The sequence below is a fragment of the Drosophila novamexicana genome, unplaced genomic scaffold, assembly GCF_003285875.2.
Source record: "Drosophila novamexicana strain 15010-1031.04,08,12 unplaced genomic scaffold, DnovRS2.1 tig00000564-arrow-pilon, whole genome shotgun sequence".
Classification (NCBI taxonomy): Eukaryota; Metazoa; Arthropoda; class Insecta; order Diptera; family Drosophilidae; genus Drosophila; species Drosophila novamexicana.
In genome coordinates, this window is record NW_020824810.1 from 1,094,380 (window position 1) to 1,111,126 (window position 16,747).

Consider the following 16,747-nt stretch of genomic DNA (forward strand, 5'->3'; position numbering starts at 1 on the left):
GTCGTTTTGAAACGTCATATCTCCCGCGGACGTGTGAAGATATTTTTCCGAAACTTTAAATGGTCATATCTCGGCCAAATAAAGCCCGATTGCGGCCAAAAAGGGAGGGGCTACTCGCGTAGGTCCATAGAATCGAATGCCATCATCGTTTTTCGATCTCAGAAAAAAGTCATTTTTTCGGAAAAAACGTGATGGTTGATCATGGGAGATTATGTCGTTTTGAAACGTCATATCTCCCGCGGACGTGTGAAGATATTTTTCCGAAACTTTAAATGGTCATATCTCGGCCAAATAAAGCCCGATTGCGGCCAAAAAGGGAGGGGATACTCGCGTAGGTCCATAGAATCGAATGCTATCAACGTTTTTCGAATTCGGAAAAATGTCATTTTTCGAAAAAAACGTGATATGCCAGTCGATAGCAGAGACCAGTACGAGTTTAAAAAGGCCTAACTTTCCAAAATCGGACCATTATTAGCCGAATTATCGCAAAAAAACGAAAAATCTTCAAAATTATAACGGCATATTTTCGCTTTTTTTAAATGGCCGTATCTTGGCTAAATAAAGTCCGATCTTGAAAAGATTGGTCACGTTCGACTCGTGATCAAGGCCAGTTTAAACTAGGAACTTCATATATGCAAAAAAAACTGTATTTTTGGTCATTTTGGGTCATCTCTTGGAATGCGGATTTTTGGGTGGGAATCGATAGTCGTGATCCGTACGAGTAGAAAGAGGTATATCATTTCGAAATCGGACTGTATTTAGCCGAGTTATTTGCATTTTAATATTTAGTCAAATGTTGCTACAATGTGTTTATTGTGAATGGTTATTTTTATGGGCGGCCCAAAAGTATGCAGTAAAACTGTTATTATGATAAGCTCAAGCGTATTATGTGGACAGCTCGAAAGTATGCAATATTTTCTTTTACTAATATGTCCACAACCACACGATTTTTTTGAAAAACTTTAAATGGCGATATCTCGCCATTAACTCATTTTCATTCCCGACAGCCAAGAGCAATTCGACAGCCAAGAGCAATTTCATGCTCAACCAAGTTTTGTTGTTTTCATTTGGCATTTTCCGAGGCGATTTTCATGGCATTTTCCTCGCATATCGCTGGCCTATGGAATAAGGTGTCAATTTTTGTGTTCGCTCAGCATTTTTGCGTGCTGGGTGTTAATCGCTGGACCACTTACCGTGCCTACAAGGACCGCAGGGCCAATACAAGTTTACGCTAGATTAAGCAGGATATATGGTTATATGTGCGCGCGCGTGTGTGTGTGTGTGCGAGGGTAGGGGACACGCCTTTTTGGTGCTGAACGCTGGCAGGCGGAAAGGAAAAACAATTTGCGGCTTTTGTGGCATATTTCAACATTACATTTTTGCAGATGTTTTGCTTTTTAGTTTATTTTAGCCTTGCACATAAAACAGAGGACCTTAAAGTTGGATTTAAGTATTTCTATATATTTATATATATAGCATATATATATATAGTATTTATTTGCTAACTGTATTGTACTTATGCACGATCTGTATCAGTATTTAATATTGATAACAAACGCAACTGCAACTGCGCTACAATTTATTCGTAATTAGTTTAGTTTATCTTTAGGTTTTTCTTCTCTTTATTTTATTTTATATTATAATATATTTTATTTTTATTTGTTTGAAACGCATTCAGAAATCAGTTTCAGTTTCCGTTTGATTCGTTATTCGAAAATGCGCGCAAAATTTGTCACCGTAGCGTTCCGTTGCGAATTTACATCAGAGTTTTTCACATACATCCATATATATAGCATATATATATTGGGTTGGGGGAGAATCTACACTTAATGCATGCTAGAAATGCACTCGAAATTGTTATTTACAAAATTGTGTTAATTTTTTTTCTTTTAATTGTTTTTGGGGATAGTTTCGTTTTTTGTTTTGTTTTTGGAATATTTTAATACTTTTACGATAGTTCGTAATAGATACGCAGCGCATTTCAGATGCTTACAAAAATAAATTCAACACATTCAAGTACAACAAACATATATATCTTACTGTCTAAATGCCGCTTATCGGTATATATGGTATATATCAAAGATGCATGAACTATAGTTAGGGTTTAGTTATTATATATATATATATATATCAATATATTCATTTAGGAGCAGAGTTTTTAGTTTTTCGTATCGTACAAATAAATACCTTTGGGTTAACGAGTGTGTTTAAGATTAACAAACAAACAAACTTCAAAAAAAAAAAAGAAAAGAATAATGCTTAGACGAAAAGGAAAACTCAAGCACTGGAGAAAAGCTGTTGCGACTTTTCAAATGAAGCGCCTTGTTTTCCGCTTGATTTCAGTTTCGGTTACAGTTTCGCTGGGGCAGGGCTACAAGTGGGCCAATATATCGATCTGGTCGAGTGCTGACTGAGATGATGTTGGCACCTGGCCCTGTGCCTGAGCCCTTCCACCTGACTGCACGTTGTGGCCGCTGCCGCTGTTGGCCTGGGATATGGTCACAATGGTTACCAGGTCTTTGGCCTTGGTCGCCGTCGTCGTCGTCGACGACGGACTCTCCTGGTTTTGGCTGCGATTCCTGGACTCGATTTCGACAATGGCCGAAGTGAGCAATGTGTTGGACTGCAGCGCACTGTAGTCGGGCAATTGCTCTGGCGATAACTCCGGCAGATCCTCATTGGCCAGCAGCCGGCCCGAAGGCGCTGTCTCAATGGTCCGCTCGCAGCTGGCCAGCGTCAGCGAGGCGGGCGTCGCATTCCGGCTGCGATAGCTCGGCGGCAGACTGTACTCGGAGCCGCCCACGCTGCTGCTGATGGTGCCTCCACCACCGCCGCCTATGCCCGAGCGTAGTGTGGTCAGCGGTGCCCTGCAATTGGAGTAAACAGAGTATATCAGTTGGGCTTTCAGTCAGTTCTAGATTGAGACTAAAGCTTTAGTCAGACTTGGGCAATTGGTTTGCCACATGTTTGCAGAACTGATTTTTAATTCTAATAAATAAAATATAATTTAATTATATAGAGTCTGACCCTGAGTCTGCTCGATTCTATTGGCCAGATAATCTGTCTGTTGTGACAGACTTTAAGTCAGGAATTCGCTAACGAAATCTCGGCCAGACAGGCCGTAATCTTAGATTGAGTTGTGAGTTGCAGGAAAACAAATGCATGCATTATTTGCGCAGCGGCTGACATGAGACAAAGTCAATGCACAAATTTGCATGTGGCAGTCCAAGTATCTAGATACATTTCTGTGTATCTAGCAGATGAATGAAGGGCCGTTCGGTGTGCACACTGGACTTGCTCAATTTAAATAACAAAAGGCGTTCGGCCAATTGTTGGCAGTCGCTGCATTGCCCGGACTAGCCAAATTCAACAGAATTCACACTTCAGTCAACAGGAGAAACCAAGCCGACAACAAAGACAAACGAATTATAGACATGGAAAATTGGTCGGTTGGCTTTTAGCAAAAATTCAAATTTTCAAAATTGTATAAAGCAATTTGGTGTATGTAAAATTGCATTTAATTGTTGCCGACAAAGATTCAATGCGAAAGGAAATGCGAAATACTTGAATACTAAGTAAGCAGCAAGGACGAAAATTTCACTCTCTCTCTCTCGCCCTTTCTCTCTCTATCTATCTCTATTTCTCTGTGCTGGCATAACAGGCAATTTTCACAGGCAGTCGACTCCTCTTGGGCCTCGTCTTTGTTTGTTTAATTGACTTGGCTAACAGCTTCGCCAGGCAATTGTTTGCCTTCTCTATGCTGGCCCTGATCCTTGCCAGGCCTGGCTGCCTGTCGCAGATTGCTTTTTAACACACGCCTGCTTGTTATGCAACAGAGCATCACTTCAAGTGTGTCCGTGTGTCCGTGTGTGTGTGCGCGTGTGTGTAAATATTTTGCAAAATTTCACAGATTTCTTTGTTAGTTCTTACATCATATTTGAATATGTCATCACGCACACGCACGCACACACTCACAGGAACCGGGCCTGGCCAAAAGTATGCTCTGATTCCCTGCCACACACATTTTGCATAAGTTTTTGCTTTTTGACATACTTCTTTGTCACTTTCTGCATCCTCTACGAGTCTCTATGTAGCGGGCATATTAGCATAGCAGAAATCTCCAATTTCTATTTCAGAATAAGTTTGACTTTTGTTAACTTAAGAATAAAATTCTTAAGATTCTATTCCTTTCATACATGAAAATGCAAATGCTTGCAAAATGCAAGTATACTTTTTTAAAGAAATACCATACTTAATTTAAGTATATTTTATTCATACCTAATTAAAGTATATTTGGGCGAGTTCAAAATGATGAGCACAGCACGACAAGAATTTGCATGAATTAAGTAAGAGCTTTTAAATGAACTTCAGTTTTATTCTTACATTAAGTTTTTATACATTGAGAAAATGTCTTCAGCACATGCTTTTTGAGCTACTTTTGGGACTATGAAAAGGAGTCGAGTAAAATGTGTCGTATCTGAAAGTCTTGCATAGCCTTTGCCTCTCGCATTTTCAATTGTTTCCACTTCTTTTGCTTTTGCTGGACAGCTAAGCTGCTTATGTGTATTACTCAGGCATCTTCTTCTTCTTGCTGTTGTTCTTATTGTTGTCCCTTCATTTCAATTATTGGACATAAATATTTAAGTGCATGTGGCCTTGTGCGTCATTACAAGCAAATTAATTTGCCATAAATTTGCATTTGTCTGTTGAATACATTCATGAGTACTCAAAAGTACTCAACACTCAACAGTCGCACTCGTTTTTTCGGGCAGTGTTTAGCAGCGCGTAAATTTACGGCTTTGGCCGCAACTCAATACTTTTGTGCGGCAATAAAAAGTAAACTTTTCTAATTAGCAGCCATTATGCGATCAAAGCGGCAATTATCCTGCCGAGTCAGAGTCCTTAACTCCCCCTCTCTCTCCATCTCTGTCTCCCTGCCTCTTTTCTCGCTTCTCATTGTTGTGGCGCCCCATTTTGTTGTCGTTGTCGGCGTCATTTCAATTGTTTCAATTTGCTCCTTGTCCGCCCCCCCCCCCCCCCCCTCTCTCTGTCCATCTCTCTCTTGCTTTCTATCCCAGTCTGCCCGGTCTCTCTTCTGCTACTTGGAGTGCTCGGCAATTGGATTGTAGCGCATTTAAATTGTTTACCATTTTGGGCACCCGTTTGAAGTAGTCGCTCGGCGCTCAATTCAATTAAGTTGCAAATTCCTCACTGACGCCCACTCGAAATCAAGCAAAAATCATTTGTGCCAACAGCAGCAACAAATAAAACCATTGACAGGCTTCTAAAGTTTTTGGCCTTAAAAAATGGCCAAAAGTTTTTGTGGGCCAACCCCAAGCAATGTGTCAAATGTTGTTGCTGCTGTTGCTTTTGGCGCCCACCGAAAACCGCACAAAGCCAAACCGCTGACGCTTCAGCTAATGCTGCAATACCAACCGCCCCGCCCCCGCACTCCTCTGTTCCCTGCACCACACTCGGCCGCAAGCAACCCTCACGCGTTCCTATTCCAACCTCGAACTGTGCGTTGTAAACATTTTGTGGTTGCAGCGCCAAACTTTACAAATAACTCACGAGGGGTGTCGAGCACGCGGCAAATTCCCAAATGAGGCAGGGGCGTAGCCAGTGGGAGGGAAGGGGGGGGGGGGGGGTGGAGTGTTAGTGGGGAAACGGAAGCGAACACTTACCTGAGCAAGCTGCCGGCATGAGATCGATAGGTGGGCGGCGGCGAATTGCCACGCACAACCCCGTTCTGGCGATCGCGGTCCAAAAGCAAAAGTCTGAAAAAAAAGCAAATAAAATATGAAATAAATTGAAATTAAATTAATATTAAAAAATAAAAGAAGTAGAGGGGGCTAGAAGTTAAGCTGAACTGCAATCTTTTCTTCTTAAGACCCGCACTATGAAAATGAGTTCCTGAATAACTTCAGTGTTTATTGTCCGATCTTAAAGAAAATTTCAGGGATTCAATATAATATACAAATGTGTATAAGTACCAAGGCCCAAGAATAAACCTCTTAAAGTGAGTTTTCTTCTAGTTTTCTTACTTTTCTTCTTTTCAAAGGGCGATATTCTAAAAGTGAAATGTTGTGGCTCTCTGTTTATTTTGCTCACTTTCATTTGCTACATCCCAAATCTGTTAACTTTCACCTCAATATATGCTTCGATATATGATAATCAAATACCAAATCGTTATCGATTTTAATCGATTTCGTTAAAAGGTTCGAGTTCGAGTTTTTCGCACAATAGAAAGAGCTACTTTAACAATTTCAAACCTTTAGCTGTCAAAGTCTCCGCGAACGACCCGTTCATAGAGACAGACAGAAAGACGGACAGACAGACGGACAAGCGGACAGATCTGGCCAAAACAACTCGGCTGGTTCAAGAATATGTGTATATGCTTTATGTGCTAGCTTTTGACTGTTATATACACTCGCACGAGCCACTCACATACTTTTTGCACAATTTCAATGAGTTCATGGTTCGAGTTGCAAAAATGAAACAAGAGACCAGGACATTTTCAGGCAGTGCATAATTACATAATGCAATTAATTGCGCAAGGACATGCAATCGGATGCGGTTAGCCGAGCATGTCCGCCGTTGTCCTTGCCATGCCGCACACACACACACACACAAAATGTAAGCCCCACCCCCTAGGCACGCAAACTCACCTCAGACGATACTCCTGCATGCTGGCCTGGTAGGAGGGCGGCGGCGGGCGGTGCTGAAACTCCGGATAGAGCAGTCCGTGGGGCGCGCCGCCGCCGCGGGTGCACGGACGTCGGCCGCAGCGGGCCAAATCGACGGTGGTGCCCAGCCCGAGGCAGCTTTGGCCGCCACCGGGCGCTGTCATCCGCCAAGCGGCGCCGCTGACAGTGACCAGCACAACGCCAACTCCTGCAGAGAAACACACACACAGAGAGAAAAAGTTGAGTTAGTTGGCAAAAGCAAAGCAAAGCAAAAAAAAAACATGACTCAAAATAGGCGTCCAATTAAGTTTCCGCCAATTTAATTAGACGTCAAACGCGCTGCGTGGGCGTGGCGCGCAATTACCAACCCACTTATAACAAAGTGAGGGGGTGGCACGGGGAGTGGGCGGTGCTGGGTTGAGCTGCACTGGTCAATCTTCAGCCGGTGGGGGCACAGCTTCTACTTTCACTTTTTTTGCCAGCCGCTGCAAGTCGAGAGGCTTTTCCTTTTGACAAGCAACAGCTGCATGTGGCACGGCCTGCGGCCACTGGAGCGTGTCATCACCCCCCCTCCCCCACCACCCGCCCACTGTCCTCCTCCTTCACATAGTGCAAGACAAATCACAGTCTGAGCCTAAAGCTGCGACCGGTAGCTGATTAAGGCCCACAGATAAATAGAGGTAGGCATCTTTTTTATTAGGCAAAATTGTTGTCGTTTTGCCGTTGTAGTTGTTGCTTTTGTTGTTGTTGTTGTTGTCGCACATTTTCATGAGCAATTTGCGCTTCAAAAAAAAGCTGAACGCAAAAATAAAAAAGCGACTGCAATTTGTGCGTTTGTTATGAGCGTGACAAGTCGTCTGTATGCCAGCGGCAGGGGCTGTCTCCATTAGAGGCGACATGTGTGTGTGAGTGTGTGTACAGTTAGTTGTTGCCTCCGCCTTGATTGCCATTAAATTATGTAAAACTTTGCGTTACAAGTCAACAATTTTTGGTAATTGCCGACAGAAAATGGCGCAATGTCACGCTTCGAGTGGCCCCAACTAAAATGAGCGAACCGGCAATTGATTAGAGCCCCGCATACATAAGTAATGCCCACAGCACAAGACCCAGGCCCAGACCCAGACCCAGACCCCGATCCAGATCGACAGACGGCACATAGTTGGAACTTGGCCCCGCTTTCTGGTTACGTGAGCTGCGCAGAAAAGCGAAAGAGAACCCAATAAGTGACTCATGAGTAACTCGTATGATTCAATCACAAGTGCGTTGCAAACTACTCAGCCAAATGGCATTAAATTCTAGTTGATTTTAAGAAAAACCATTCTAAGCTTTGAGAGCGAGCGAAAGCTGTAAAGTTGCATTCGATTCGATTCGTATGCAAACGGGGAGAACCCACATATATGTTTTATATATATATATATATATATATTTATATATATATATATATATATATATATATATATTTGAGGATTTCTTGAGCAAAATCAGCTGAAAGGCTTGAATGTCTTGCTTCTGGACTTCCTCATTCGCTTTACACAGCTTGGATAGGTTTCACCTGGCTAATCTGCTCTCTTGCTGCTCACACACAGTAACACATTTGTCATGAAGTCGTTTAAAATACATCTCCGATCACCTGAAGTATATATATGCCAGATCAGCATCAGCAGCCGAGTTGACATTGCCATGTCCTTCTGTCCATCCGTTCGCCTCTCTGTTCCTATGCAAACTAATATCTCAGGCTTGAAGCTATTCTTCCGAAACTTTGCATAGGCAATTTCTTTCTTTTGCCGAATCGCACCACAATATCATATTTTATGTTAGCTGTCATTACAGTAAATCTAAGCCAAGCTCGGCATTTATTAGTCTTCCCATTTTAAGCCTTCGCCTTATATATATGCATAATCCCATCAACATCAAAGTACTACATCAAATAGCTGCCATAGGAAAACTTCTTTGTTTATCAAGACCAAAGCTTAAACTCTGCTGCTTTACTCCAATAACATACCTGCAAGTGCATTAACAGAAATATAAACAAGTAAGAGGTTCTAGTCGGGAGCTCCCGACTAGGGGATACCCTGAACCCTCTTCTTCCAACATCAAATGCATATATATATTCTATTTTAGAAGCTATATGTAAAGTTTGGTGACTCTAGCTTTTATTATTTACCAAAATTGCCCAAAAAACAGGATATCGATATCGATTTTTATCGATTGCTTGGAAACGGAGTAAGTTATCGATCATCAGAAACAAACTCGATCTGCGCGGGAGCCAGGAGCATCTTCATCTAAAATTTCTCTAGCTCTTATAGGTTCTGAGATCCTTGCGTTCATACATACGGACGGACGGACGGACGGACGGACAGACAGACGGACATGGCTAGATCGACTCAGCTATTTATGCTGATCAAGAATATATATACTTTATGGGGTCGGAGTTGCTTCCTTCTGCCTGTTACATACATTTGGCTTTCGCACAAATACAATATACCCTTATAACCATTTTTAATGGGTTCAGAGTATAAAAAGCCAAACTTCGTGAAAATCGGATGAGATTTGGCCGAGTTATGGGGGTGGTAATTTTTGACCCATGTCTATATACGAAACTTGGGGTAAGATTTGGACATGCATTTCGACTAAAAAATCGGTGTTCAGATTTGAATGCCAGATTAATCTAGAGAGAAAACCATGAAGAAAAAGCCAAACTTCGTGAAAATCGGATGAGATTTGGCCGAGATATGGGGGTAGTAAATTTTGACCCATGTCTATATACGAATCTTGGGGTAAGATTTCGACATGAATTTCGACTAAAAAATCGGTGTTCAGATTTGAATGCCAGATTAATCTAGAGGGAAAACCATGAAGAAAAAGTCAAACTTCGTGAAAATCAAATGAGATTTGGCCGAGATATGGGGGTGGTAAATTTTGCCCCATGTCTATATACGAATCTTGGGGTAAGATTTGGACATGGATTTCGACCAAAAAATCGGTGTCGAGATTTGAATGCCAGATTAATCTAGAGGGAAAACCATGAAGAAAAAGCCAAACTTCGTGAAAATCGGATGAGATTTGGCCGAGATATGGGGGTAGTAAATTTTGACTCATGTCTATATACGAATGTTGGGGTAAGATTTGGACATGAATTTCGACTAAAAAATCGGTGTTCAGATTTGAATGCCAGATTAATCTAGAGGGAAAACCATGAAGAAAAAGCCAAACTTCGTGAAAATCGGATGAGATTTGGCCGAGATATGGGGGTGGTAAATTTTGCCCCGTGTCTATGTAAGAATCTTGGGGTAAGATTTGGACATGAATTTCGACTAAAATATAGGTGTCGAGATTTGAATGCCACATTAATATAGAGGGAAAACCATGAAGAAAAAGGCAAACTTCGTGAAAATCGGATGAGATTTGACCGAGATATGGGGGTGGTAAATTTTGACCCATGTCTATATACGAAACTTGGGGTAAGATTTGGACATGCATTTCGACTAAAAAATCGGTGTTCAGATTTGAATGCCAGATTAATCTAGAGAGAAAACCATGAAGAAAAAGCCAAACTTCGTGAAAATCGGATGAGATTTGGCCGAGATATGGGGGTAGTAAATTTTGACCCATGTCTATATACGAATCTTGGGGTAAGATTTCGACATGAATTTCGACTAAAAAATCGGTGTTCAGATTTGAATGCCAGATTAATCTAGAGGGAAAACCATGAAGAAAAAGTCAAACTTCGTGAAAATCAAATGAGATTTGGCCGAGATATGGGGGTGGTAAATTTTGCCCCATGTCTATATACGAATCTTGGGGTAAGATTTGGACATGGATTTCGACCAAAAAATCGGTGTCGAGATTTGAATGCCAGATTAATCTAGAGGGAAAACCATGAAGAAAAAGCCAAACTTCGTGAAAATCGGATGAGATTTGGCCGAGATATGGGGGTAGTAAATTTTGACTCATGTCTATATACGAATCTTGGGGTAAGATTTGGACATGAATTTCGACTAAAAAATCGGTGTTCAGATTTGAATGCCAGATTAATCTAGAGGGAAAACCATGAAGAAAAAGCCAAACTTCGTGAAAATCGGATGAGATTTGGCCGAGATATGGGGGTGGTAAATTTTGCCCCGTGTCTATGTAAGAATCTTGGGGTAAGATTTGGACATGAATTTCGACTAAAATATAGGTGTCGAGATTTGAATGCCACATTAATATAGAGGGAAAACCATGAAGAAAAAGGCAAACTTCGTGAAAATCGGATGAGATTTGACCGAGATATGGGGGTGGTAAATTTTGACCCATGTCTATATACGAAACTTGGGGTAAGATTTGGACATGCATTTCGACTAAAAAATCGGTGTTCAGATTTGAATGCCAGATTAATCTAGAGGGAAAACCATGAAGAAAAAGCCAAACTTCGTGAAAATCGGATGAGATTTGGCCGAGTTATGGGGGTGGTAATTTTTGACCCATGTCTATATACGAAACTTGAGGTAAGATTTGGACATGCATTTCGAATAAAAAATCGGTGTTCAGATTTGAATGCCAGATTAATCTAGAGGGAAAACCATGAAGAAAAAGCCAAACTTCGTGAAAATCGGATGAGATTTGACCGAGTTATGGGGGTGGTAAATTTGGCCCCATGTCTATATACGAATCTTGGGGTAAGATTTGGACATGGATTTCGACTAAAAAATCGGTGTTCAGATTTGAATGCAAGATTAATCTAGAGGGAAAACCATGAAGAAAAAGCCAAACTTCGTGAATATCGGATGAGATTTGGCCGAGATATGGGGGTGGTAAATTTTGACCCATGTCTATATAAGAATCTTGGGGTAAGATTTGAACATACATTTCGACTAAAAAATCGGTGTTCAGATTTGAATTCCAGATTAATCTAGAGGGAAAACCATGAAGAAAAAACCAAACTTCGTGAAAATCGGATGAGATTTGACAGAGTTATGGGGGTGGTAAATTTTGCCCCATGTCTATATACGAATCTTGGGGTAAGATTTGGACATGCATTTCGACTAAAAAATCGGTGTTCAGGTTTGAATGCCAGATTAATCAAGAGGGAAAACCATGAAGAAAAAGCCAAACTTCGTGAAAATCGGATGAGATTTGGCCGAGATATGGGGGTGGTAAATTTTGACCCATGTCTATATACGAATCTTGGGGTAAGATTTGGACATGCATTTCTACATTGGGGTAAGATTTGGACATGCATTTCGACTAAAAAATCGGTGTCGAGATTTGAATGCCAGATTAATCTAGAGGGAAAACCATGAAGAAAAAGTCAAACTTCGTGAAAATCGGATGAGATTTGGCCGAGATATGGGGGTAGTAAATTTTGACTCATGTCTATATACGAGTCTTGGGGTAAGATTTGGACATGAATTTCGACTAAAAAATCGGTCTTCAGATTTGAATGCCAGATTAATCTAGAGGGAAAACCATGAAGAAAAAGCCAAACTTCGTGAAAATCGGATGAGATTTGGCCGAGATATGGGGGTGGTAAATTTTGCCCCATGTCTATGTAAGAATCTTGGGGTAAGATTTGGACATGAATTTCGACTAAAAAATAGGTGTCGAGATTTGAATGCCACATTAATATAGAGGGAAAACCATGAAGAAAAAGGCAAACATCGTGAAAATCGGATGAGATTTGACCGAGATATGGGGGTGGTAAATTTTGACCCATGTCTATATACGAAACTTGGGGTAAGATTTGGACATGCATTTCGACTAAAAAATCGGTGTTCAGATTTGAATGCCAGATTAATCTAGAGGGAAAACCATGAAGAAAAAGCCAAACTTCGTGAAAATCGGATGAGATTTGGCCGAGATATGGGGGTAGTAAATTTTGACCCATGTCTATATACGAATCTTGGGGTAAGATTTGGACATGGATTTCGACCCAAAAATCGGTGTTCAGATATGAATGCCAGATTAATCTAGAGGGAAAACCATTAAGAAAAAGCCAAACTTCGTGAAAATCGGATGAGATTTGACCGAGTTATGGGGGTGGTAAATTTTGACCCATGTCTATATACGAATCTTGGGGTAAGATTTGGACATGCATTTCGACATTGGGGTAAGATTTGGACATGCGTTTCGACTAAAAAATCGGCGTTCAGATTTGAATACCAGATTAATCTAGAGGGACCCATGTCTATATACGAAACTTGAGGTAAGATTTGGACATGCATTTCGAATAAAAAATCGGTGTTCAGATTTGAATGCCAGATTAATCTAGAGGGAAAACCATGAAGAAAAAGCCAAACTTCGTGAAAATCGGATGAGATTTGACCGAGTTATGGGGGTGGTAAATTTGGCCCCATGTCTATATACGAATCTTGGGGTAAGATTTGGACATGGATTTCGACTAAAAAATCGGTGTTCAGATTTGAATGCAAGATTAATCTAGAGGGAAAACCATGAAGAAAAAGCCAAACTTCGTGAATATCGGATGAGATTTGGCCGAGATATGGGGGTGGTAAATTTTGACCCATGTCTATATAAGAATCTTGGGGTAAGATTTGAACATACATTTCGACTAAAAAATCGGTGTTCAGATTTGAATTCCAGATTAATCTAGAGGGAAAACCATGAAGAAAAAACCAAACTTCGTGAAAATCGGATGAGATTTGACAGAGTTATGGGGGTGGTAAATTTTGCCCCATGTCTATATACGAATCTTGGGGTAAGATTTGGACATGCATTTCGACTAAAAAATCGGTGTTCAGGTTTGAATGCCAGATTAATCAAGAGGGAAAACCATGAAGAAAAAGCCAAACTTCGTGAAAATCGGATGAGATTTGGCCGAGATATGGGGGTGGTAAATTTTGACCCATGTCTATATACGAATCTTGGGGTAAGATTTGGACATGCATTTCTACATTGGGGTAAGATTTGGACATGCATTTCGACTAAAAAATCGGTGTCGAGATTTGAATGCCAGATTAATCTAGAGGGAAAACCATGAAGAAAAAGTCAAACTTCGTGAAAATCGGATGAGATTTGGCCGAGATATGGGGGTAGTAAATTTTGACTCATGTCTATATACGAGTCTTGGGGTAAGATTTGGACATGAATTTCGACTAAAAAATCGGTCTTCAGATTTGAATGCCAGATTAATCTAGAGGGAAAACCATGAAGAAAAAGCCAAACTTCGTGAAAATCGGATGAGATTTGGCCGAGATATGGGGGTGGTAAATTTTGCCCCATGTCTATGTAAGAATCTTGGGGTAAGATTTGGACATGAATTTCGACTAAAAAATAGGTGTCGAGATTTGAATGCCACATTAATATAGAGGGAAAACCATGAAGAAAAAGGCAAACATCGTGAAAATCGGATGAGATTTGACCGAGATATGGGGGTGGTAAATTTTGACACATGTCTATATACGAATCTTGGGGTAAGATTTGGACATGCATTTCGACTAAAAAATCGGTGTTCAGATTTGAATGCCAGATTAATCTAGAGGGAAAACCATGAAGAAAAAGCCAAACTTCGTGAAAATCGGATGAGATTTGGCCGAGATATGGGGGTAGTAAATTTTGACCCATGTCTATATACGAATCTTGGGGTAAGATTTGGACATGGATTTCGACCCAAAAATCGGTGTTCAGATATGAATGCCAGATTAATCTAGAGGGAAAACCATTAAGAAAAAGCCAAACTTCGTGAAAATCGGATGAGATTTGACCGAGTTATGGGGGTGGTAAATTTTGACCCATGTCTATATACGAATCTTGGGGTAAGATTTGGACATGCATTTCGACATTGGGGTAAGATTTGGACATGCGTTTCGACTAAAAAATCGGCGTTCAGATTTGAATACCAGATTAATCTAGAGGGAAAACCATTAAGAAAAAGCCAAACTTCGTGAAAATCGGATGAGGTTTGACCGAGTTATGGGGGTGGTAAATTTTAACCCATGTCTATATACGAATCTTGGGGTAAGATTTGGTCATGAATTTCGACCAAAAACTTGGTGTCGAGATTTGAATGCCACATTAATCTAAAGGGAAAACCATGAAGAAAAAGCCAAACTTCGTGAAAATCGGATGAGATTTGACCGAGTTATGGGGGTGGTAATTTTTGACCCATGTCTATATACGAATCTTGGGGTAAGATTTGGACTTGAATTTCGACCAAAAAATCGGTGTCGAGATTTGAATGCCACAATATTCTAGAAGGAAAACCATGAAGAAAAAAACAAACTTCGTGAAAATCGGATGAGATTTGGCCGAGATATGGGGGTGGTAAATTTTGACCCACGTCTATATACGAATCTTGGGGTAAGATTTGGACATGGATTTCGACCAAAAAATCGGTGTCGAGATTTGAATGCCAGATTAATCTAGAGGGAAAACCATGAAGAAAAAGCCAAACTTCGTGAAAATCGGATGAGATTTGGCCGAGATATGGGGGTGGTAAATTTTGACCCACGTCTATATGGGTGGTAAATTTTGACCCACGTCTATATACGAATCTTGGGGTAAGATTTGGACATGGATTTCGACCAAAAAATCGGTGTCGAGATTTGAATGCCAGATTAATCTAGAGGGAAAACCATGAAGAAAAAGCCAAACTTCGTGAAAATCGGATGAGATTTGACCGAGTTATAGGGTTGGTACATTTTGCCCTATGTCTATATACGAATCTTGGGGTAAGATTTGGACATGCATTTCGACTAATAAATCGGCGTTCAGATTTGAATGCCAGATTAATCTAGAGGGAAAACCATGAAGAAAAAGCCAAACTTCGTGAAAATCGGATGAGATTTGGCCGAGATATGGGGGTGGTCAATTTTGCCCCATGTCTATATACGAATCTTGGGGTAAGATTTGGACATGCATTTCGATATTGGGGTAAGATTTGGACATGCATTTCGACTAAAAAATCGGTGTTCAGATTTGAATGCCAGATTAATCTAGAGGGAAAACCATGAAGAAAAAGTCAAACTTCGTGAAAATCGGATGAGATTTGGCCGAGATATGGGGGTGGTAATTTTTGACCCATGTCTATATACGAATCTTGGGGTAAGATTTGGTCATGAATTTCGACCAAAAAATTGGTGTCGAGATTTGAATGCCACATTAATCTAAAGGGAAAACCATGAAGAAAAAGCCAAACTTCGTGAAAATCGGATGAGATTTGACCGAGTTATGGGGGTGGTAAATTTTGCCCCATGTCTATATACGAATCTTGGGGTAAGATTTGGACATGCATTTCGACTAAAAAATCGGTGTTCAGATTTTTATGCCAGATTAATCTAGAGGGAAAACCATGAAGAAAAAGCCAAACTTCGTGAAAATCGGATGAGATTTGGCCGAGATATGGGGGTGGTAAATTTTGCCCCATGTCTATATACGAATCTTGGGGTAAGATTTGGACATGCATTTCGACATTGGGGTAAGATTTGGACATGCATTTCGACTTAAAAATCGGTGTCGAGATTTTAATGCCAGATTAATCTAGAGGGAAAACCATGAAGAAAAAGCCAAACTTCGTGAAAATCGGATGAGATTTGGCCGAGATATAGGGGTGGTAAAGTTTGCCCCATGTCTATGTACGAATCTTGGGGTAAGATTTGGACATGGATTTCGACCAAAAAATCGGTGTTCAGATTTGAATGCCAGATTAATCTAGAGGGAAAACCATGAAGAAAAAGCCAAACTTCGTGAAAATCGGATGAGATTTGGCCGAGATATGGGGGTAGTAAATTTTGACCCATGTTTATATACGAATCTTGGGGTAAGATTTGGACATGAATTTCGACTAAAAAATCGGTGTTCAGATTTGAATGCCAGATTAATCTAGAGGGAAATCCATGAAGAAAAAGCCAAACTTCGTGAAAATCGGATGAGATTTGGCCGAGATATGGGGGTGGTAAATTTTGCCCCATGTCTATGTACGAATCTTGGGGTAAGATTTGGACATGCATTTCGACATTGGGGTAAGATTTGGACATGCGTTTCGACTAAAAAACCGGTGTTCAGATTTGAATGCCAGATTAATCTAGAGGGAAAACCATGAAGAAAAAGGCAAACTTCGTGAA

The 16,747-nt window shown here is 40.7% G+C and overlaps 1 protein-coding gene across 1 annotated transcript in view; it reads right to left on the minus strand.

Annotated features, from left to right (window-relative positions):
- Positions 1 to 1,640: 1,640 nt before the first annotated feature.
- The window catches only part of LOC115762313 (probable serine/threonine-protein kinase DDB_G0282963), a 56,544-nt gene continuing 41,437 nt past the window's right edge, over positions 1,641 to 16,747 (minus strand). Inside the window, exons 5-7 of the mRNA XM_030704480.1 lie at positions 6,669 to 6,894; positions 5,685 to 5,777; positions 1,641 to 2,867 (exon numbers count right to left, since the gene is read on the minus strand). Of these exons, the coding sequence (XP_030560340.1) occupies positions 2,372 to 2,867; positions 5,685 to 5,777; positions 6,669 to 6,894 (815 nt within the window). The 3' untranslated portion in view covers positions 1,641 to 2,371. The remainder of the gene's footprint in view (positions 2,868 to 5,684; positions 5,778 to 6,668; positions 6,895 to 16,747) is intronic.